Here is a 23859-nt window from a genome sequence, read left to right on the forward strand (position 1 = left end):
GCCACGTTCCTACGGCTGGGCTTATTTGCTGTCATTCTTTTTGTTTTATTAGCCAGCGCTGGTTTCCAAGATGCTCAAAGTCAAAGAGCTCAGTAATGAGATCCCAGCCCTCGCCGGTGTGGGGAGAACAGCCTGGGCAGCTGCGCCGGAGCCGCACAAATGCCCATGGGACCACTTCGATGGCCCCTGCAGCAGAGGGAGAGGAGCAGGATGGTGCTGAGCAGGACGGGGGACAGGGATGGTGCTGAGCTGGGTGGCACGTCCCCATCCCTGTCCCCATCCTCACTCCCCTGCCCCCGGGCTTGTCCCCAGCATCCCTTGTTGGGACAGCCAAGCTTCCCCAGCCCACACAGGGACCCCTGAGCGGTGGCTGCTGGGGACACTGGGCCCCCCACCGCCAGGCCCTGTGGCACAGATGAGGACCGGAGAGCCGAGGACGTCCGGAGGAGAGGTCCCACAGCTTCTCCAGGGGATCCAGCTCATGTTCGGGGATCCCCAGCACCATGCTGGCTCTGACCTGCCCCATCCCTACCCGGCATGTCGCACTGGCTCAGGGCTGCCCCAGGGCTCTGGGTACCAGTGCCAGAAACTCTCCTTCTTTCCTCTGCACTGAATTAGTCTCAATTTCCTCTGGTGACACCAGCGCGGTGTGTAGATGGGCCCATCTGTTACCATTAGCTGATTTCGCCCCGACCTTGCCTGTGCAAGACGACAAAATCCATTCTGTTTACTGGGGGGCGGGGGGTGGGGGGGAGCTTTTGTGCAACAGGGGTTAAAAATAACGTGGAAACAGCATGGGCCCAGGAAAAATCTGCTCTCCTCACTCCGTACCGCGCAGTTTGGCTTGCCAAGTGCGTGGAAGAAATCCCCTCTCCTCCTTGTGCTGGCAACGTCCCGCGCCGTGGCAGGCAAACACACACGCACCGAGCCACGGACCTATTAGTCACCAGTAAATGTTCTTTTCTCTCCTGGTTTGTTTCCCTTAAGCTTGATGTTTTCCTCTCCTGCTGCCCCAGCCTCGTTAGGCTGCAATTAAACCCAGGAATCAAAGCTACACAGTGCAATGAAAACTACGTGCAGGATGTGGGATGCCACCGGGAGGCAGGTGGCCACCACCAGGCTGTGCTCTGCACCCAGGTGTCCCCATCCCTGGTGCACTGGGTGCGACGAGGGTACGAGGCAGCAGGATGGGTGCGCGCTGAACGAGGCAGCAGGATGGGTGCGCGCTGAGCCCAGCCGAGCTCTGCCATAAAGGTCTTTCTGTCGCTCGCAGCGTCACCAGAGCCGGCGCCTGGAGGATGCGCTGAGACGCATCCATTCCTGAAGCAAGATGAATTTTCCCCGCTGAGAGGATCATTAAACATACAGAGCAGCTCCACGGGGAGGGAAGAGACCGGCTTTGCTCAGCACCTTTACACTGAGATTCAATCTCCCTCCTCTGGGGCAGGGCAGTGACTATCCCTGCACGGGACCCTCCAGCCCCCACGGCCAGGGGGACATGCTGATAGCCACTCACTGTACCCTGACCCATGGTTTTCCTTTGGGACAGTCCTGGGGATGTGGCTCCCACCAGCAGAGCCTGCAGCAGTCATGCTGGCTCACGTCCCCATCCCAGCGAAGGACTTGGGGGACAGCCCTACTCCCAGCCACTCCAGGTACCGCATCCTGCTCTGGCGCAGGATGACGCTGGCCAGGGCCATGGGACAACAGCTCAGTGGCACTTCCCCAGGCAGGCACATTGTTGGTGCCCCACGAGGCACAACGGCAGGCGCTGAGCCAGCCACGCAGCGCCTGGGGCAGAGCACGAAGGGGCCGCATCCTGCTGCCAGGGAGGGGCGGCACCACCAGTGTGCTGAGCTCCTTTGCAGGGCAGGACCAGCTGGGCCCACCAGCACCCAAACCACCGGCACAGCAGCTGCAGCCAGCTGCGCCCTGGACAAGCACTGGTGCCATGTGGGAAGCACTGGGGAGTGGGGGTTCCCCATGGGGCAGGGCCGACCCTGTTGAGGGGCAGAGACCTGCTGTGCTCATCTGCCCCAGGGATGCCAAAAATTCTGGTGTCCCCGTGATGCCACCCTGCAGCCCACCTCCCAGGCACGGCCCGCCAGCCGCCCCGCGCGGAGACTTTGGAAATATATAGTAACAAGTGAGCGCAGGCAGCAGAAGTAGCAAAGCATATGGTAGGTGTTGGAGTTTATTCCTGTCGGTGAGTGTCAGCAGCGACAGACGGCTGGGGGTGGCGAAGCGAGAGATTTTGGTAGGTGCCCGTGCAACACCACCCTACGGACGCTACAGCTGTGGCGAGGGTGGGGACCCCGATGCCCCCCCGCTGCGTGCCATCGGGGGGGCACTCGCATGCGCAGGGCAATGCTCTCCTGGCACCAGTAAGGCACAGCTGGGGGCTGCACCCCAGGGACATTTGGCATCAGTGGCACCCCCAGCCTCGCTACGCTGGGCAAAAGCCGCAAACAATTTGGCTGCTCCCAAAAGAGCGGAGCCCTGTGAGCCCCATCCATCCCAGCTGAGGATCACCCACCGGATCCGGAGGGGGATCCAAGGTGGGCTGGGGGCTGCTCCCTGGGTCTGCCAGCACTGCCAGTGACCCCGCTGCCACCGGGGGCTGGCAGGGAGCTGCCTGCTCAGCCCTGCCTGGCTCCTGGACCTTTCGGCAAACTGGCCCAGTAGCCAGACCCGCTCCCACCACCTCTGCCAGGAGCTGTGGCGGGCAGGCGGCCAGCACCAGTGGGAGGGGAACAGATTGTCCGCAAAAAAGCACGTCAGTCCCCGAGCAGCAGCTCGGAGCAGGATCTCCTGTGGGTTTATACCCCAGTTTGCTTCAGCCCGTTGGGAGGGCTTGGGGGACGTGGTGTCCCCTGCACAGGTCCCCTGGGGTCTGGTAACGCGGGTGCTCACATGGGGTGGGATGCGTGGCTGGCATCCCGCCAGCAGGTCCCTCCTCCGCTGCCCATCCCAGCGCAGGGAGCAGGACCTGCCTCCCCCATGACCATGTGGAGCAAGAGCTGCCAAGAGGAGGGTGATGCTATACTGGTGGTCGGGCTACCGGTGGCTTCCCCCAGCGCCTCCGTCTCAAGTCCCCACTGCTCCAGTGAGGGACACCCAAGCAGGGCTGGGATGGAGCTGGGCTGCGGCATCGGGAGCGATGGCAAGATGAGCCAGGAAACCCAGAATTAAGCTGATGCTTCACCTCTAGCTCCTGCTGCCGTGACAAGCGGAGGTGCCAGCAGCGCTGTTTAAGGACCCTTCGCCAACACCCTCTCCAGGTTTCTCAGCTCCCCTGGCCCCACCCTGGGGATGAGGGGGGCAGAAGAGGTGAGCCCCCACCCCAGCAGAAGAAGCTGGTGGGCTGCCAGAGCAACCATGCTGCCTTTGGAGCTTCCAACAGCTGCCGGTGCTTGGCAGCTCTGGCATCTCTCCAGCATCGCGATGGTCTCACCTGGCCCCCTCCCCAAGCATCCCACCCTGCCAAGGGACAGCCCCGAGAAGCACTCAACTGAGCACACATCCTCCCCCTGGCACAGGTGAAATGAATACTCGGCGAGCAGCAGCTCACCTGCTGCTCCTGTTCCTGCTAATTGCAGTGTTCTCACTTCACACTGATGTGCTTGATAAGATTAGTGATTACGGAAATCTCATATGGCAATTGGATCGAATCGGGAGCTGTGTGAGGGAAATTGGACTGAGCTGCAAATAGGGATTAATTATAACCTGGCAGCGGTGTGGTCTGACGGTTTGGATATATATTTTTATGTATTGCCCAGTGTGACCTCTGGCTTCATCACAGGTGTGAGGGCTTTACCTGCAGCAAGGCTGCACTTGCTGCCCACCGGGCTGTCGCAGGCTGGGGCAGGGGATATGGGCATGACAGACCCCAGGCTGGCACTCCTGGCGCTGTGCTGGCACAGATGAGCATGGCCAGCAGCATCTCCCCAGCAAGCTCAGCCTGTCGGAGCTCCCTGCCCTCCCTGCTCTCTGCCGTTATCTCCATTACCATGGCAATGCCAGCCGAGCTCCCTGCAGCATGTCCAGCCGATCTCTGGGCACTGCCTCTGCCATGCAGTCTGGGTGGCGATGGCAGACATGGTCCCATGCCTGGCGTGCACCCCGCTCCCATTATGCCCCGCCAAGCCCAATGGCTCTGGAGCAGGCAGGGGCATCAGCACAGCCTGGACAGGCCATGGAGCTGCCACTGCCCTGGGAGAGCGGAGGGAGGGCAGTGAAGATGTGTCCCTTTGCCAGCACCCAGAGCATCTCCCAGCCCTCCCCCACCCCGGCACTCCAGGTTGGGCCGGGTGCCCCTGGCCGCAGGGGGACCCCTGGGCTCAGCCAGAGCCCCCTGCGTGGGAGCCAACGTGTGGGTGCAGAGCACAGACCAGCCCGTGGCCCTAAATGCTGTATCGATTGGCGCCCGTCTGCACTGATATTAAAGGGTTTGCCAGCAGCTGCTGGCGTTTAACAAATCCTCCTGTCTGCTTTGTTTATGCCGGTTTTTTCCTTCCCACCTGGGCCTGTTTGATGCTTTGAGCATTTTGCAAACATTGTGAAGGCAGCATTTAAAACTCCAGCAGGCAGCTAACAAACAGCAGGTCACTGGAGACAGAGCAAAGAGGCAGGGAGAGATCCCTCACCCTGCAAAGCAGCATCTGCCCTCGTCCTCATCCATCCTCACAGCCATGCGCTCCCCCGATGTGGTCCTGCGTGCTCCGTACACCCACCCTGGTCCCAAGCCTGTGCTGGCTCCAGGGACTTGCATTAATTTCTCCTCTGCCAGAGGAGATGTGGAGGGAGAGTCCGAGGTGATGTTTCCTGTCTGCTCGCTGCCTTTCCCTGGCTGGGGAGGCAGGATCTGCCCCCAGGTCCTTGTTGGATTGCCAGCCTCAAAGTAGCAGAGCAAAGCTCAAATGAAACAGCAAAATACACAGGGAGCGTGCGCCCTGGGGCTGGCAGTGACAGCAGCACTACCTGCCCTGGGGACACCCCGGCAGCTGCTGCCACTGCCCTGCCTTATAGCGAGCTGCCAAGCGCCACAGGGCTGACAAGGAGCTGCAGGTCATCCCTGCTTGCAGCGGACCCCCGGGTCTCCCAGCCCGGGGGTCCTGCGTGCCCTGGAGGAGCAGGGACCGCTGGCTGGCAGGATGCAGCCCGTGCCTGGCCCACGATGCTGGGGTGCAGGAGCCCAGGAGGACTGCAAGGGGGGGTGGCTCTGCTCCGGCTTTCTCTCTCACCCGATGTGACTAGAAGGGATTGTGGGATTCAGTTCAGTTCTGTTTTCCTCGCAGTAACAGTGGGAGTCTCTTCTCTTTGCTTTAAACCAGACACGCTGCCATGGAAGACAAATGCTTGCAATAAAGCAAAAGACCGTGCACGCCGGGGAGGCCGATGCTCGCGTGCAGCCGGCACTGCCTGGGGCACGCTCGCCACTTCCCTGCCGCACACTCATGCCCACCCCACGCCCCTGCACACCCGGTCCCACACCCGGCACATCCCGCTGGCCAGTCCCAAGTGCCCAGAGCCCCATGGCCCAGTCGCTGTGGGCACCTGGCTGGCCCCAGAGCAGGACCCTGGTGCAGGACCCCCTGTGCAGCCCCCACCCCCTCCTGACAGTCGACGGTGGGCACGGGGCTGTTTCCCTGCTCCCACAGCTGCAGCCTCCACGTCTGCCCCAGGAGGTGGGGGGCTCGTAGGGGCGGCTGCCACCAAGGTGGGGGGCACACGGGCGCTTGGCAGAGCCGTGGCCCTGCTGCAGGGCCCTGATGGGCTGGGGGGTTTCACCCTGGGTGGGAGCTGGGTCGTAGTGGCCCCAGTGGTTTTTCTCACCCTGGATGGTTTTCTGTGCCGTCTGATGGCCAGATGCAGTTGCCTGTTTGCCGGCCTGGTGAGTCACATCCTGGGGGAACTGTCGCACTCGAAGGTGGACGGTTGCGCTCGCCGGTAGCCTGCCCATGGCGTGCAGCCAGCCCATGGCACGCAGCGGTTTCACACCTTGGCCACAGCAGGCATCACTCCCCACTGCAGCCCCCCAGCACGGCAGGTGCTGCGGTGGCTTCAATGCCCACCTCCGGCACTGAGCAGCCCCCCAGCCTCTTGCCCCTGGCCCCAGCACGGAGGGAGAGAGACACCCCCCCCCCTCGGCGCTGGACCGGGCAGCCAAGGGTTGCCAGGCAACGGGAAGATGCTTTTTCTGACCAAACCGGTAAATCGGCAGCTGAGTCGGAGCAGAGCAGGATAGGGGAGTGACATGGCCGGGCTGGGGCTGCACGGGGGGCACTCGGGGCTCCCCCAGCCCAAAGAGCATGCAAAAATCTGGGGAGGAGAAGCAGCCATTGCAGCCCCACTCAGCCAAAAGCTGCTCCGGCCCCAGCCACTGCTAAGGACCCCTGAGCATCAGCTGAGGACAACACTCAGCCCCAGGACCCCCTGCTGGGTTGGGGGACAGGGCAGGGACAGGGTGTCCTCCTGCAGGGACACCCTCGCTGGCCTCCTCCCTGTGGAGCCCTGGCCCCACCACATGGCCCGTATGAGACTGAACCCCTAATATGCCCTCTCCCTCCCTCGCCAGCCATCACTTACGCAGCTAAATGAGCTCCAGGCAATTTTCTCAGAAGTTGAGCCCCTGCATCGTGGGAACACAGGACTAAAAATAGCTGAGGTCTGTGTGCGTGTCTCACCCAGGTGATTCTTGCTCAGGAGATAAGGGTAAAGGAGGCAGCAGCTGCCACTGGCTCCTCCACATCCAGCCATCTCCCTGCCTCTGCCTCAGCTTCCAGCATGGATCATGCTGCCCAAATGTGTACTGTGCCACCCCCGGCACAATCCACGGATGGCTGCAGCCTGGGGACCCCTGGCCAGAGAACCCCCCGGGCAGGGGAGAGCTCCCAGGGCTCGAGCATCCCTCAGTGTGGGCAATGCCGGCGCTGGGCAGAGCCACCCTCGCTCTCTCGCCTTCAGCCTCCAAGGGCTGTGCTTCACTTGGGCATCCTCTGTCCCGAGGGGCTGTGTTGTGCAGGGGGGTTGTCTCCCCCTGCTCCCCACCCCCAGCCACCATCAGCATCTTCCAGTTCAGAGGCTCATCTCGGCCCACCCCAGGCCTCCCAGGTCCAGCCCAGGCTGCAGAGAAGAAACCGCATTTCCTTCCCACAATGAGTTGATTACAAATTCAGAGTTAAATCTTCCCCCACAAGATGCCCCTCTCCACCCCAGTGCTTTGAATGTTGAACACTTTCCAGGGATTTTTCGTGTGTTCAGGCTGACCCCATCCACTCTAGCTCAGACTAACTTAATCAGCCTCATTTTATTACTAACTGCTGTAGCTTTACACCTCTAGAAAAAGCACTACTTAAATTATTGGCACCTGCCAAGCTCTCGCCACGCTGCTTTCTCTGCCCCTGTGGGGGCAGGAGGAGAGAGGGCGGATCTGTTTAGTGCTCCCAGCCTTTATTTCTACCAAAAATGACAAATTATTAGAACAGTGGAAATTAGAAAAATGGCATTTGGGTAACAGACAAACCTCCCTCTCTTTTTTTTCCAGCAGCGTCTGGTTAAAAGCAGATCTGGAAATGGAAGGAGGGGGGAAACCAGGGTAATCATCTGCTGAATGCCAACAGCCAGGCAGGGGGTGTCCCTGGAGGGGCAGGGGAGGGAAATGGTCCAGGGGATGCCCCGAGAGCAGCTCATCCAACACCCACATCACCCATGCTGTGGAACACTTGGGAGACACGTCCTGGCAGAAACCATCGGGTTTATTTTCACACCAAAACACTGCTGGAGCAGATCGCCGCCACCACACAGGAGCTGGCTGGAGGTGCCGGGGTTCTGAGGGGAAAAGGGCTGTGAAGCTCAGAGAGCAGCAGGGAGGGCTTCCACCCCGCACTGCCAGGGGGTCAGAGCTCAGCTGTGCCCCAAAGAGCCACCCAAGGGCAGCCCTGGGGCAGGGGGGTGTTGGGTGCCCAGGGAGTGCAGAAACATCCCCGCATCCTTAACCACCAGCATGGCCAAGGAGGAGCACTGGGGCCAGGCAAGGAGGAGGAAGGTCTCCTGTGGGGTGTGGGAAGGGGCTCTCCCTCACTGCAGCCCCAGCCCCACACAGGAGATGCTCTGGCTCAGCTCTGCCCCAGCCACCACAACCCTGGGTACCCCCCCAAGCAGGAACAGACCTTTCCCCACATCCCCACCTCTCCCCAGAAGATTTGCTCCCACCTCACCCCACAGCTGGTCGGCAGCACCAGGAAAGAGCTGCTGAAGCGCTCTGAGCCCCTGCAAGGCTGTTGGAAAAGGGCAGCACCCTCAGGAGAGCAGCTGCTGCCCTGTGGTTGGGCAGTCGGGGTGGGGGGTGTCCCACCTCTGCTCCCCCACCCCTCTACCGCACAGGGAGCCAGCAGGGAAGGTAACAGGGCTCGGGGATGCCACAGCCACGGCAGTGAAAAACAAAGGGAACACCTCAGGGGAAACCAGGAGCCAGGGCACCACTTGCATCTGTTTTAGAAATTACTTTATTGCACTAAAAAGGGGAAGTAATCTGTAAATAAACATTCCATTCATGTATTAATATATTATTTTTTTTTTCCACTCCAAAAATGCATCATTAAATCCAGCCACAGAAATATCAAAGCAGGAACAGTAGAAAAGAGCTACAGGGGAGGAAAGACGCAGCCAGGCCACAATCCTGGCTCCCACATCACCCACCCACTCAGCACAGGAGCAGGGCTCACAGCAGCATGTCCCAGGGCTCAGCAGGTGGCCACATGCCACTTGGCTCCAGCAAGGCAGCCCTAGGACAGGCCAGGGTGGGGGGGACAGACAGCACAAGCCCCCAGGCCCTTGGGTCTTCCCCCACCCACCCACCCCCCGGGGCCAGCCCCAAGCCAAGGAGCAGCCTGGGACCCTGCTCTCAGTATCCCCCTTCCGCAAAGGCACACAGCTTTGCCATGGGGGATGTGTCACCCCCCAACCCTCTCACAGAGCACCAAAATCTTTGCCCAGCTCCTGTTCCCCCTCCCCTTGGCAGCCTGCTGGGTCCCCCTCACCCCAGCAGTGCTGGGGTCCCAGTGGTCCCTTGCAGGCAGAGCACCCCAGCGAGCAGGGGGTGCTGGCAAGGGGCACACAGGGCTGTGGGGCAGCAGCCAGCTGTGTAGTGTCCCCTTCCTGCCCCAGGTCTGCTCAGGGGCAGGATGTTTGCCCCCAGCCCAGGGATGTGACCCATCTCCCCCTCTGCAGAGCCCCCATCTGCCCCCCCTCACCCCAAGCGAGCCTGGGCACTCGGGGGCTGGGGAGCGCCCCTCATGTTGGCTCCTGGGGGAGCGGTGGGAAGCCTCAGGTGGGACACCCCCCCACCCCACCCCCCAGAAGGAGGGACGTGTCTGCTCCTTTACATCCTGCACAGTTTGGTTTCAGCCACAAGCTCAAACAAACAGCCACGATCACCCCAAATCCCCCCGACATGCAAACACCACACTATCAGAACCATGCCTCGTGTACCTGAAACATATTTACAGACAGAAGTAAAACACGCTGGGAAAGATCAGCCTCAGATATAAATAGCCAACACTGAAATGTGCCATCTGTTGCAAAGGACAAGGAAGGAACATCAACTGCCACCGACAGAGGTTAACACAGAGGGACACGTGTGTGCGTGTGTGTCCACGCGTGCTGCAACAGGCAGGGACAGGAGCGCTGCGAATTCTGCTCCCTTCCATGGAAACATGCAGAGCCCGATGCAATGGGTAACACCACACCGAACAACAACAAGGTTTATCCACCCGCAGAAGTGCCCTGGCCGGCATCTCTCCCCCGCTCCCAGTGCCTCCGGCCGGTCAGCCAGGATGGCAGGGAGGGATGGGAAGGGGTAAGAGCATCTCGCTCCCTGGCAAAGGGAAACTGCTGAGCCAGGGACTGGGGGAGCTGGGTCTCGCTGGGCACAGGGGCTTCGTAGCCCCACAGGAGATGTCCCTCCTGCCTGGCGGGAGCAGCCGCTCACAATCCCGAGGCCCCACAGGTGAGGGAGGGCAGAGGGTAGGGGAGCCTCAGGCTTCCCCCCTGCCCAGGGACACCCGGGGATGTCCCCAGTACCAGCCAGACTGCCAGCACTCAGGGAGAGCTACTCCTGCCACCTTGGCTTTTGTCAGCAAGCACGGCTGCTGGGACACTGCCCAGGGCCACCTATGTGCCCAGGGCGAGGGGTGCCAGGCCCCGTCCCCCCCCATGGCAGTGCCAGCCCGTCTCCTGGATTTGGTCAAACCCAAAGCCCCTGAAGCTCCATGAGCTGTTTCCCTCTGGGGATCAGCAACAGGGGACACTGCTGGTGGGAGCAGCAAGGGTGCCCTGGGAGGCTGTGGGTGTCAGACCAAGCATCTGTGCACATCTGCACAGTTCCACAGAGCTGGGAAGAGTCCAGGAAAGGTACAAAACCCACAAACCTGACTCATCCCTGACGGTGACCTCCCTTGGCCCCCTCTCGGGTCACCTCTGCAGTATTTTTGCAGTATTTTCTCTGCAGTTTCCAAGACTAGAAACTTGTCTTTTAAGTTAAAGCTCAAATAGATGCTATCACCTGACTCCAGGAGCTGGGGCTTTGAGAGAGGTGGCAGTAAGTATGCTACAGAGATCTACCCACCTCCAACCTTCATGCTGGCCAGCTGGAGACCATGGGCACCAGGGAGGGAAGAGCCCAGCAGGTGACACACATCCTTCCCAGCAGAGATGGGGCTGGTGGCTCCCTGCTTCCTGATGGGCTCCAGGAGACGCAGCCCCAGGAGGAAGCAGAGGGGAAAGGCTGTGGCTGCCGGCCCTGCTGTGGGAGGGCTGCTGGCAGCACCACTCCTGGGGACCGCCACACTGCGCCACAGCCCCATCCCTCCTCCAAGGGGCCCTTCCAAACCCTCCTCCAGTGGGGCTGGGGGACAGGGCCAGCCTCCCTGCCTCGCCCCAGCCCCACAGGCAGGCAGGCTCCCTCGGGGGCTGGCAGCAAGCACCTACAGGCAGGACAGGAGGGTGGTGAGTGGCAGCTCCTTCTCCCCCAGCAGCACGTCCCGCTTAAGGCTGCTGCCCTTGTTGACCACCTTGAGCTTCAGGGACATCTTCCTGGCATGGCCGGGGCCCAGCCCGTCAAAGAAGAAGTCCTCGTTGAAGATGGGGTTGCGGCTGTTCTTGACGATGGTGCTGCGCTGCTTCTGCAGCTTCCCGGGGTTGAGGCACAGCGAGACACAGCAGTTGATGCTGCGCACGTCGAAGAGGGCATCGTAGAGGTCCTCAGCAGAGACAAGCCGCACACGCAGCCGGGCGTTGGAGGGGTCGTACTCAGCAGCCAGGCGCAGGCTCCCACCCCGGCTGAGCCGCAGGCTGTGCTCCCGGTCACGGGCCGGGCGGCAGGTCCAGGGGCAGCAGGGCAGTGGGCGGCTGCCCCCCAGCCGGGGCACTCCTGGCGCGGCGCTGGGCGCTGGGGCTGGTGTCAGCTGAGCTGTCATCAGTGGACAGGGAGCTGTTACGGGCCACCGAGTGCTTCAGCTTGATGACCTTGGACTGGCTTTCCTGGCTGAAGATCTTCAGCAGGGAGACCGAGCGGGAGAGCAGCGGGGAGCCGAAGGGCGAGGACTCGGCCGAGGAGCACGTGTCGCTCTCGCCACCGCTGAAGTAGCGACTGGGGTGCATGAGGGCTGCGCCCAGGTCGGTGGGTGCCCGAGGGCCACTCTCACCATTGAGCTTGGCTCTACGCTGGGTGCTGGGCGAGGTGGCCGGCGAGGGGCAGAGGCTGCTGTGCTCACTGTGGAAGAGTGACTCTTTGCGCCGCGTGTGGGGGCTCTCCACCAGCGTGGCGAAGCCGTAGGAGGTCTGTGCCTTGGGCACGTAGGGCAGTGACATGGCCGTCTGCGCCTGCGGGTCCACGTTGGTGCCGAAGGCCCCCTCGGCCGTCCAGTCCTCGGCACTCTCGATCTGGATGATGTGCCGGCCGGCGGCCCGGGACCGTGACCGGCTGGATGGCCGGGGGCTGCGCGGGGACTTGCGTCTGGCCAGGTCCTGCTCCGAGGCAGAGGGGCCCAGGGTGGGCGCTGGGGGGGTCTCAGAGCCCTCGGCCTCAGCAGGTGCCGCGCTCAGCTTGGGCGGGATGAAGAAGTCGGGGATCTTGTCGGGGGTGAGGACGTTACTGTAGCGGGACCCCCGCGGGGAGTCCTCCGAGCCCCGGGACCCGCCGTTCTCCGCCACGCCGCGCAGCCGCTCCAGGAGCCACATCTTGCCGCCGGGTGTGGGGCTGGAAAAGACCCGAGGGGCAACGCTGTCACCGGGGCCGGGTACCAGCAGCCCGGAGCCGTTAGCCTGGGGGGCGACCGGCAGCACCGAGAGACCGGGACCCGCCAGCCCAGGGGGAATGTGGACAAGGATGGGAGGGACCCGGCCGCGCCGAGGGGCACCGGGACCCGCCAGCCCAGGGGAGCGGAGGGGGTGGGGGGGGGGACTGGCCGCGCCGAAGGGCACCGGGACCCACCAGCCCGGGGGACGGTGGACATGGCGGGGACCGGCCGCGCCGAGTGGCACCGGGACCCGAGGGACACGGCACCGCCGGCCCCAGCGATGGGACGGGGCGGCCGCGGCTCACGGGGAGCCGCTGCCAGACGCGACGCGACGCGACGCCCGGACCGACCGAGGGAGGGACCGACCGGCGCCGCCGCGAGCGGGAAGTTGCCGAGAGCCGCCGCACCTGAAGCGGAGCCGCCGCCGCCGCCGCAGCCCGGGCGGGGCGGGCGCGGACGCGCTTTTATACGGCGGCGGCGGCGGCGGCGGCCCCGCTCCTTCCCCGCGCCGCCGCCGTAATCCTCCGAGCGCGGCGCCCCCGCATTTCCCCGCGCCGCGCCCACCGGGACCGGGATCGGGACCGGGATCGGGACCGGGATCGGGACCGGGATCGGGACCGGGATCGGGATCGGGATCGGGACCGGGACCGGGACCGGGACCGGGACGCTGATGCTCGGGGGGTGCGGGGCCGCGGGACGCCCGGCCGGCCTGCCCACGGGAGCGCCGGGGCTGGGCTGGGACTGGGGACAGGGGGCCGGGGGCTGGGGTGCAGCAGCCCCGTGTCCCCCCCTCCGGAGTCCTCCCGCCCTAAGCGCGACCGGGGGTCGATGCCGGCGGGGCCGAGCCGCCCCCCCCGCCCCGGCGGGGCTCATCGAAGCGCTGGACAAAGCCAGCAGCTCTCAGGGCGGCTCGGGGCTCAAGGGCTCGCTGAGCGCCTGGAGTGGTTTAACACCGAGCCTGGAGGAGTCGGGGGAGGCAGTGCCACATGGCATGCATCTCGCCAGCACCCGCTGGGGCAGGATACGGCCCGGGTGGTGCTGGGGACACCGGTGGAAAACCATCAGGAACATCCATGGGGCATCACTGCGGGCCTCCAGTGTGGCAGGGGAGGGACAGGAGGCTCAAATCCAGGTGATCGACCTCAGCCCAGGTACCGGGTGCGTTTATAGCCTCGGGGACAGGGATGCACCGTGGCACGGACCGGGGCCTGGCTGCTGCCCTGTGGATGCCGGCCGGCTGCAGGGATGGCATCGTCATCCCACAGCGGTGCGCGGCTGTGAAGAATGGCTGGGAAGGAGAGCCTGGCGTGGTGGGCTCCTGCTGCGGGGGCTGCTGCAGCCAGGCAGCGACTGCCAGAGGTGGGAGGTCTCGCCTCCCTCCGCATCCTGACTCCGAGCTGATAAAAAACCGAGATAGCCAGCCCTGCCGAGCCCGAGTGAGGGCCAGCAGCCAGCTCTGCCTGCACCTGGGAAAGCTGGCAGGGGCGAAGGTCCCCAGGGCCTGGGGGAACAACCCCCCTCCCTCTCTGGAAGTGAATTGCCCTCCCCTCTCCCTGCACCCGCTGGTTTCACCACATGCCCTCCACCTCCCGTGCCCAGGCCTCCCCCAGCAGCGAGTGGGTGGCCCTGGCAGGGTGAGCGCTCTGGGTTATGGACTTGCTTGGGGTGTTGCTCTGCCTGGGAGCAGTGGCTCAGCCCAACTGCAGACCCTTAGCAAGAGTGAGCCCCTTGCACAGTTGCCCCTCACTGGCACGGGACCAGACCTGGGGGAAGGTGCTGGGACCCTCTGAATGGGGCATGTGGGGAGCAGGAACCAGCCAGGACCTGGAGGGGTCTGGGCAGGAACGTCTGGGGCTGTGGCGGGGAATGGGGATGGTGGTGGCCCGGCTGGACCCTGGGCTCTGCACTGCAGTCCTCAGTCCCACCAGGAAGAAGAGGGCAGATGGAGCCCAGGAGAGGAGGATGAGGCTGACAGGAAGGGGAGGCTGGTGAACAAAAGCTTGGTGTTTGCTTTTCCTCCACCCTGCACAACGGTGAGTAAACAAGGTGCAGCAATGGTTGCCGTTCTCTCGAGATAACAAAGGGAGCTGGAGCTGGGCCAGCCCTGCCTGCTCAGCTCGGGGCCAGGTCTCGGGGCAGAGGGAGCAGGGTGCTCGGAGCTGGCAGCTGCCTGCATCGAGCTTCTCTGGGTTCAGCTTGGGGCAGGACGTCCAGGTTTGAGGCAGGAGAGGAGCTACAGCGGTTGGGAGGAGAGACGGAGATCCTGGATGCCCCATTTCCCAGTGAAGGGATGGGATGGCAGGGGAAGACCCCGTGCTCATGGCCGGCACTGGCACAGGTGCTCACATCTCAGGCACCTTGGGGACATGGGCTGTGCCGGGAGCATCCCTTCCCGGCCGTGCAGGCAGGGCCTGGCTCCAGCCCCACTGCTGGCACTGCGCTGCCACAGCCACGGTGTGCGGTGGGAGCTGCCAGACCCCAAGCAGAAATGGGCAGGGCCAGCAGAAAACCAGGTTTCCAGGGCCTCCAAAATGGGCTGTGGACCCTCGCTCAGTGCCCAGCAGTGTGGAGCCAGGAGGGGTGTCTTTGCTGGCCTCCCCCTTGTCCAGGGCTCTCTGTGGATCTGGGCAGCGTGCAATGCCGGGAGGGGACAGCTCTCAGGGCTCCAGGCAGAGTGACAGGGAGCGGGACAAGGGGTAGGCAAGATGGAGAGGGGTCCTTTGTGCTGGGCTGGAGGCTGCTGGAGGCTGCCGGAGGCGTGTGGTGCCTGGCATGGCCTGGGCATGGCACCGTGGGTGAGTGATGCCTGGCTGGGGACACTTGGCAGGGCTGGGGACACTTGGCAGGGCTGGGGATGCTGGCAGGGCTGGGGACACTTGGCAGGGCTGGGGATGGTGGCAGGGCTGGGGACGCTGGCAGGGCTGGGGACACTGGCAGGGCTGGGGATGCTGGCAGGGCTGGGGACGCTGGCAGGGCTGGGGACGCTGGCAGGGCTGGGGATGCTGGCAGGGCCGGGGACATTGGCAGGGCTGGGGACGGTGGCAGGGCTGGGGACGGTGGCAGGGCTGGGGATGGTGGCAGGGTTGGGGATGGTGGCAGGGCTGGGGATGCTGGCAGGGTTGGGGACGTGGCTGGTGGAGCTGGCAGCGTGCTACCACCTGCTGGAAGCTGAGAAGGAGAGAACCCTGCGAGGGGAAGGGGCTGGTGCCAGGACCCCCGGGCTGGAACAGCCACCAGCAACACACGTGTCACTGCCCAGGTCACTCCACCATCGCCCAGCCTCGGGTGGCCCCCTCCTCCCTGCCCCCGCCCAGCAAGGACCAGTCCAGAGTCGAGTCGTGCTGGGGTGCAGAGCATATGGAAAGAAATCCAATTTCAGACAGGAGCACTCCCTGGTGCTCTGACTGCATTATTCATGTCCATGCTTAACTCAATCAAGGCCTCATATTTGTTTGAATTTTATTTTTTTTTTAAGAACACTGCTGTGCTGCTCCCAGCCCACCTCCCCCTTCGGGGTCCTGCCTTCATGCCAGGCGGCCATGGGGTGCTGCCCCACAGCGGGACCTTCTCAAGAAGGGTCACCAAGCCCCTGCAACACAACCCTACGACCTGGGGCTGGGGGGCCAGAGCCCCCTGCACCCCGTGGCCATTGGCACCGCACACCAGCCTCAACCAAAGTGGTTAAAGCCCTAAAATAAACACCCCGCCAGCCCTTCAGGCACCTCCTGGCAGAATCCCCGAGGCCGAGGGGCCACGCAAAGCCAGCAGCAGCCGGTGGAAGGCGTGGGTGTCGAAAGTCTGGGCTCTCACTGCCTTTTACTGCCTCTGCCATTGAGGGAACGGCGCAATTATCTTTGCAGATGCATTACTATATGACAAAAAATAGCAGCTGAGATGGAAGCGCCACGTCCCTGTAGGCATTCAACTATCAATGGAAAATTACACATTCATTACCGGGCTTTATTTAGGGGCTTATTTTATTCATTGACTCAGCCAGCACCCAGCCATCCCAGCAGCTCTGTCCCAGGAGGGGCCATCCCCAGTGAGGGCTGAGGGTGTCAGGGTGGTCCTGCTCTCCGAGGTGGGCGCTGGCGACAGCATCGGGACAGGCTGCCAGCACCCAGCTGGGGCAGGACCCCGGAGCCGGCCGCTGCCAGGGTCGGTGCTGGACCCACAGGGGGGCTGCTGCCCACCCAGTGCATGTGCCCGGCACTCGCAGCCCAGCCATGCTGCTGGGTTGGAAAGCCTCCCACCGCCGGGTGCCAGCAGCACCGGGCAGCCTTCTCGCACCTCTGCCAACTCCAGCCAAGCGCCTTTTCTACCTGCTGGCCGTGCAGCAGGGAGCCGTGGCCAGGTCCACCGTGGGGGTCTCACTCCGCTAGCTCTGGGCTGCTCAGTGCCCACCTGGCTGTGGCAGCAGCTGGCTCAGAGGTGGGTGGCTACATCCCACCCTGGGCAGCAGTGGGAGGTGAGCCTGCAGGCAGCTGGAGCAGGCAGGGCAGGGAGATGCTGGGTGTGAGGAGGGGATGCCGTGCAGGACCAGTGCTCTGGGGCCAAGCCCCGGGTGCTGCAGCCCCTCCGGAACGGGGGGGGGCAGGGAGGGGGGAGGGGGGAGGGGGGAGATCCACGTGCAGAAGGGGGATAGGGTGACACAGTGGAGCAGAGACAAGCATGACCATTCAGGACAGGGCATGCTGCCACCACTAACATGGGACCAGCCAAGAACTGGTGGTGATGGAGATGCTGTCCCAGTCTCCTCTGCATCCCTGGCCCCCTCGAGCCCCTGGGCACAGGAGGCGGCAGCAGCCATGTCCCAGCACCGTGCTCAGGGGCAGCATGAACAACCCGGGCACCTTGTTCATTTCCAGGTTTAATTAGAAATGTATTCCAAACCACAAACCCACGCTGAGCGCTGGACACACTGGAGAAGGGGCCGTGTATGCCATAAAAACCTGGCAAAGCCCCAAGCCAGCCAAGGGGGTCACCAGGGACCGTGGGATGCCTCTCCTCCTGCATCCCCAGCCTTGAAAGCCAGTGCCGGTAGCTCGCCCCTGCCCTGCGCCTTCCTTGCAGCAGCTTCTTCATAGCCCCAGCCTGGGGAGGGCTGTGGGGGCTCGGGGCCGCCGGGAGCCTCAAGTGGCAGCCGCTCCTGGGGAGAATCCAGCTGGAAGTGCGGAATCAACAAGGACATCCAGCAGCACCGGCCTCCAGGAGCCATTTGTGCCCAGCCCCATTGGCAGAACCAAGCCACCACTGACGGGGCGCCCCCATGGATAGGGGCACCCCCCAAACGTAGACAGGAGAGAGTGAGGCAGGGAGTTGGGTCCTGAGTAGCAGCTCTGGGCAAGAGGCACAGCTCTGTGGGCAAGGGGCTGGTCCCCTCACTGCCCCTCATATACCTGTGCACGCACGCAGACATGCACACACACACGCACATGGATACACACATATGCACACGGATACACACACACGCCAAGCCTGCTTGCCCCATCTCACTCTGAGAGCCCTGGGACAAGGCTCCTGGCACTGGTCCCAACCCCCTTTGCTCCACCATCATCCAGAGACCAATTCTTGGCATCAGGATGGAGCTGGAACCAGCACCGGGGGCAGCAGCACCAGGTGGACAGTGCTGGCAGGGGGGCTGGCAGTACCAGTGGCTGGGTGCACACAGCCCCATGCAGGCAGGGCCCCCAGGCAGGAGGGGGACAGTGCAGCCCCACAGGGATGCCCACCAAGGCCCCCTCCATCACTGGGGTGAGCTGGGGGCAGCCCCGGGCAGGAGCAGGCACTGCTGCCTGAGCTGGGTTTGGGCTCCATCCCTCTTGGCGAGGCTGCCCACCAGCTCCCACTCTGGCAGCACTTCACCTGCACGCGTGGAATAAACGTCTGTGTCCAGCTGGGCAAGGGGCCCCACGTGGACGATGGAGGGGAGGCAGCGGTGGAGAGGGGGGGCCTTCGGGGCCAGGGACCTGACACCCTGTTGGGGAGGGGGACAGGGAGCCTGACCCTGGGGTGTGGGGGGGGCTTTGCCTCCCCCAAAGGCCAGGCACAACTGCAAGAGGGCAGTGCAGATGGGCCCCAGCTTTGCCCCAGGGCTGGGGTGAGTCCGGTGCCAGGGGAGTGGGTTGGGGGCTCACGTACCCCCAGGCATCACTGCTTCCTCCGGACAACCTGGCGGAGGTGCAGCTCGCTCTCCGCGGCCACGATCGGCTGCTCATTCTGCCGGTGGTGGCTGATGAGGTGGCTGATGCTCTCAAACAGCACATCCTTGGTCCTCACCTGGGGGCCGGGGGGCACAGCGGTCCTGAGCCCAGGAGAGCTGCCTCCCGCACAGGATCCCCAGGCAGCCTCTGGTGCCTGCCCAGCCCGTCTCCTCCAGCACCCCTCTCCGCCTTGCCTTACCCCCGTCCCCCATCACCCAGCCTGCGTCCTGCCCTTACCACTCCCTCGGGATCCACCAGCAGCAGGTGCTTGGGCTGCCCGCTGTGCATGCCGGTCAGCACGTACTGCCCCGGGTTGGTGAGGCTGTCCCGCACCAGGAAGTCTCCATCCATCTGCAGGAGCCTCTCGGCATCCCGCCGGCTCATCTTCCCGTGGTACCACGGCTCCCGCCTGAGCTGCTCCTCCGTGGGGGCGATGGGGGCCTTCCGCGTGGGGGGGCTCGGCCACTGGTCCTCGATGGGGGGGCTGCTGCCGCCCCCTGCAATGCACTCGTGGAGCCTCAGGGCATCCTCGAAGGGCCCTGCAGGAGCCAGGGAGTGCAGAGCATCACCCCCCCGAGGCATGAAGCAGGGCTGGGGGGCAGCAGAGATGGGGCCAGGCCAAGCAGCGGCAGCAGGACCCAGGGTTACAGCCAGACCCAGCTCCGGGCTGGATCCCGCTGTGCCACAGCTGCCCTGGGCACCACACTGCCCCTGCGCCCAGGCATAGAGGGGACGGCGACCCCCTGTCTGGCACAGCTGCCCCCTCCACAGGGCCAGGCAGATGGGATGTCCACCTGCAGCCCTGCCCTGAGCAAAGCCCCGCTGTCCCAGGAAGGTCCTGGCTCACAGCCCCCAGCGCTGGGGGCACGGCTCTGGGCTCAGCCAGCACAGGCACTGCCGGGGCTGCGGCACGCAGCTGGGCAGCCCACTGGCACAGCTTGGCCCCTCTGCAGCAGGCAGGTTCTGCGACAGACACCCCCCAGCACGGTGGCTTACTCATATCAAAGAGGTCCTTTTTGGGGCTCTCCTCCGGCACCCCGCGAGCTGCCGCCTCCGGCTCCCAGGCATCTAGGCTCTGCGTGTTCACGTACATGTGCTCCTCGTAGTCCCGTGGCCCCAGGGGGTGGCCGTCCGCCTGCAGGTACCCATCGCAGGGCTGGCCTGCGAGGACCGGGCATCACCGCCGGCCCGGGCAGGGTAAAGCCACAGAGACCCCTGCCCACGGGTCCCGGGGTCCCCCCGACAGCAGTACCCACCCTGGCTCTCCAGCTCCCAGGGTGGCCCCGGCTGGCTGCTCTGGTCCCGCCTGGCTGCAAACCCACCCTGGGGAGATGAGACAGCGGAGGGTGTCAGGGGGGACCTGCCTGAGACCCCCAGAGCAGGGCCGGCAGCAGCCCCAGGGGCTCACCTGGCTGGGGGGGATGGAGCCGGATGGCTGAGTGCGGATGTGGCCCAGGACTGCGCCGTGCCGGAGCCGGGAATCGATTAGTCCCCCTGGGGGTGGCTCCTTCCCCGGGATGCTGTTGTAGTAATCGTGCTCAGATGCTTCTTCATCCTCCCCCCAGGCTGACTCCTCCGCACCCAGCGCCCTGCAGCAGGGACCGACGAGCTGGGGACACCCTGCCCAGCTCAGACCCCTCCCCATACCCGGTGGGGACGGGGGCTGCCAGACCTACCCCCAGCCAAGGGAGGTGCCCAGGACAGGGGGTGCAGGGCTACCATGGGGGCCCCCCCGCTCCCCTACCTGTCTGGGGGTACCACCGCTTTGGGGGGGCTGTGCAGGTACTGCTTGAAGCGCAGCTCGAAGGCCTGTCCCACCGTGCTGATGACGCTCTGCGCCAGCCCCTCGCAGCACTCCAGGATGTGGCAGGCTGCAGACAGACGGCTCGAGCGTTTCCCCACTGCCACCACCCTGCCAGGACCACCCCGAGCCGCCCCTTGTGCCCCCCACGAGGGACCCCTCCTCCAGCCCACCCCTCCTCTGCCACAGAGCTCCAAGGGCTAGATCACCTCTCTGGTTGATGGGGTCCTTGGCGACGTAGGCGACGTAGTCCGTGGTGTCCTGGGGGCACAGGGGGAGCTCAGGACCCGTATCCCGCTGCCGTGCGGGGAGCAGGGCTGGGAGCACGAGGGCGAGGGGACGGACTCGACCCCAGCCCCCCGTCCTGCCCCGGGACCAGGCTGCCCCACAGTTTGGCTCGGCCATAGGATGGGCAGCCCCTGTCCCCCCATCCCCTGAGGGACCACAGCCAGGGGAGGGCCAAGGTGCGTGTGCCTCACCGTGTCCCCACCAGAGGCAAAGGAGATGGATTGCATGTGGTGGTTGGCGATGATCTGTGGAGGGGACACGGCCCGTGGCAGGGGTTAGCGTGGGGGCCGACAGACCCCCTGTTCGCAGCAGGAGGTGGCAGGGCCACGTCCCTGGGGACAGCTCTCACCTGGCGTGTGGTGGGGATCATGAGGTTCAGCCCATCAACGGAGATGTTGACAGCGATGCTCATGCCAGCGAAGCGGAGGTTGCTCTTGCCCAGGATGGAGAAGAGGGCTTTGTTGGGAGCCTGACAGGGGGAGAGGACTGTGGGGCGATGCAACCCACCAGGACCAGGCTTCCTGGGGTGAAGGAGGGAAAGAGGGGTGCCCAAGACCCCAGGCTCTGCCCCATGAACCAGGCAGGGGCCCCCAGCACCCTGTCCCATGGCCCCAGCTCACCCCAGGAAGGAGACCTGGGAGGGCTGGGCTGGGTGGAAACTCACCTTCTTCTTCCAGATGCCCTTCACGCCCGGCACCGCCTCGTACAGTCTGTTGATGGCTTCCCTGCAAGCCACAGCCCCCAGCTGGGTTACCGCTGCAGACCCCCAGCCCCTTCCCAGCTGCTTTCCCCACCCATGGCTCTGCAGGGTCTGGGGGCATCAGCCCCCGCAGCCCGGGGTGCCGCAGCCTCCCCGCAGCGCTGCCCCACATCATGGCCCGTGGTACATAATCCTGGCCGGGGCCACCTCCCTTCTCCTCTTTCCACCCATCGATCTGCAGCAGTGCCCTTCGTCCGCGTCCCTGCGTGCAGGCTGGCTCCCGTGGGGCAGGGACCCCCAGAGCTTGGCGCCTTGCCCCCCCCTCTCGCAGGGACCCAGGGAGGGGGAGCACCCAGGGCCACTGGGAGCTCTGGGTGGCATTGGGGTGCGGGAGAGCAGGACCACAGGGCCGTACCTGGTGACCTGTGTCCGCGTGTTGAAGTCGAGGGACCTCATGGAGCGCAGCACCTCGATGCATCCCATGTACTGCGGGGGGGGGGGGTGGGGGGTGTAGGGGGGACACACACGGTCAGAGCAGCCTCCCCCAGCCGCTGCCACCAGCGACGGAGAGGGGCCGGGGGGAGCCGGGTGTCAGGGTGAAGGGCCCCTTTCACGTCAGCTCCAGGGGTCACACAGCACCCTTTCGCCCCGCACCCCAAAATGCCCCATCGCACGCCCAGACCCCAGGCTGAGACCTGACAAACTCATCAGTGCACTGTGGGGGATGCCCCGGCCGCTGCTGGCTCCCGGGGCCAGACACACCCCACCCCCCCCCCAACCCTGCCCCATCCCGCTTCGGGGGGCCGGGCCGACCCCCCAGGACGTGCCGGGGCCGGACCACCGCACCGGGGCGAAGGGGTCACGGGTGCACCGGCCACCCCGGACCCCCCGCCCGGTTCCTCCGCCCGCCCCGCGGCAGAGCCTGCCCCGTAGGGGGGGGACGGGACGCACACGCCACCCGCGGCGGGTCCCGCCGCGCCCCGGCCACGCGTGGGGCCGTGGGCTCCGCGCCCCCCGCGCCGGGCTCGGGACTTACCCGGACGATGTAGGAGACGCCGGGCCCCAGCACCCGCTCGTCGGGGTGCAGCCAGCCCTGCGCCGGTTTGCGGATGAAGCTGCCCTTGCGGCTCCACTCCTCCGCGCCGGGCCGCGCCGCCCCCCCCCGCGCCGCGCGCCCCGCCGCCCCCCGCGCGCGCCCGCCCGCCGGCCCCGAGCAGGGCGCGGCGCAGAGCGGCTCGCAGGCGCCCAGCACGGCGGCCAGCGCCGAGGGGGCCCCCGCGCCCCCCCCTCCCCCCCCCCGCCCCCCGGGCCCCCGCCAGCTCCCGGCCGGGGCCGCGGCCGAGGAAGCCGCCGGGGCCGGGGAACTTCCACTGCGGCATCCGCGGCAGCAGCGCGCAGAAGGTGGTCCCGGGCTCCGGCTCCTCGCCCGCCGCGGGGCACGGCCCGGGGGCTCCGCCGGTGGGCGCGGGGGGCCGGCGACGGCATGGGGGGCGGTCAGCGGCTCGTCGCGGAAGCGGTCATACTTGGGCTCCGGGAGCATGCCCGGGGCCGCTCCGCTCCGCTCCGCCGCTCCGCCGGCTCCCGCCCCCCGCCCGCTCCCCCGGGGCCGCGCCGCGCTGATGTCATGGTGCGAGCGCTCCGCCGCCCGCCCCGGCCCCCCCCCCCCCCCGCGGCCGCCAGCGCATCTCCCGCCCCCCTCGGCCACCCCCCCGCCGTTCTGGACCCGAGGCCGCCCCAGCATCCCCCGGCCGTCAGCACATCCCCCGGCTGCCCGGACCCCCCCGGCCGCTCCAGCGTCGCCCCAGCATCCCCCGGCTGCTCCAGCGTCCCCTCAGCATCCCCCCACTGCCCCAGCATCCCCCAGCCACCCCAGCATCCCCCACCTGCTGGACCCCCCTAGCTGCTCCAGCATCCCCCCAGCATCCCCCGGCCACTCCAGCATCCCCTGGCTGCCCCAGCGCCCCCTCAGCATCCCCCCGGCTGCCCCAGCATCCCCCAGCCACCCAGCATCCTCCACCTGCTGGAGTGCCCCTGGCTGCTCCAGCGTCCCCCCAGCACCCCCTGGCTGCTCCAGCATCTCCCCAGCATCCCCCAGCTGCTCCAGCATCCCCCCAGCACCCCCTGGCTGCTCCAGCATCCCCCCAGCATCCCCCAGCTGCTCCAGCATGCCCCCAGCATCCCCCAGCTGCTCCAGCATCCCCCCAGCATCCTCCAGCTGCCAGCACGTCCCCCAGCTCCCCAGGCTCCCCCTGCCACCCCAGCATTCCCCAGCTGCCCCAGCATCCCCCCCAGCATTCTCCAGCCACCTCAGTATCCCCTTGCTGCCTGAGCCGCCCGGCTGCCTCAGCATCACTCCAGCATCCCCCCAGCATCTCCTGGATGGCAGCACATCCCCTCAGCATCCCCCAACCGCCCCAGCATCCCCCAGCTGCCCAGGCCCCCCCCGGCCATCCCAGCATCCCCTCTCACCTCATCCCCCCAGCATCCCTCAGCTGCCTCAGCATCCCCCGGTTGCTCTGGCCCCTTAGCATCCCCTGGCTGCCTGGGCCCCTCCAGCTGCCCCAGCAT

General features: G+C 65.4%; 2 protein-coding genes across 2 annotated transcripts; both read right to left on the bottom strand.

Moving 5' to 3' along the window:
* Positions 1–10292: 10292 nt before the first annotated feature.
* C2CD4C (C2 calcium dependent domain containing 4C) lies at positions 10293–12251 on the bottom strand. Its single transcript, XM_056337260.1, is given in 2 exon segments — positions 10293–11378; positions 11380–12251. Coding segments are annotated over 2 exon segments (1254 nt in total). The 5' UTR covers positions 12241–12251; the 3' UTR covers positions 10293–10985.
* A 4902-nt stretch (positions 12252–17153) lies between these two features.
* On the bottom strand, positions 17154–22846 carry SHC2 (SHC adaptor protein 2). The gene is given in 14 exon segments (XM_056338173.1): positions 17154–18578; positions 18740–19041; positions 19499–19663; positions 19759–19825; positions 19911–20091; positions 20247–20373; positions 20513–20564; positions 20783–20836; positions 20941–21060; positions 21256–21316; positions 21707–21777; positions 22328–22603; positions 22605–22786; positions 22789–22846. Coding segments are annotated over 14 exon segments (1830 nt in total). The 5' UTR covers positions 22832–22846; the 3' UTR covers positions 17154–18449.
* Positions 22847–23859: the final 1013 nt, after the last annotated feature.

The sequence above is a fragment of the Falco biarmicus genome, chromosome 4, assembly GCF_023638135.1.
Source record: "Falco biarmicus isolate bFalBia1 chromosome 4, bFalBia1.pri, whole genome shotgun sequence".
In the NCBI taxonomy this organism is placed as follows: Eukaryota; Metazoa; Chordata; class Aves; order Falconiformes; family Falconidae; genus Falco; species Falco biarmicus.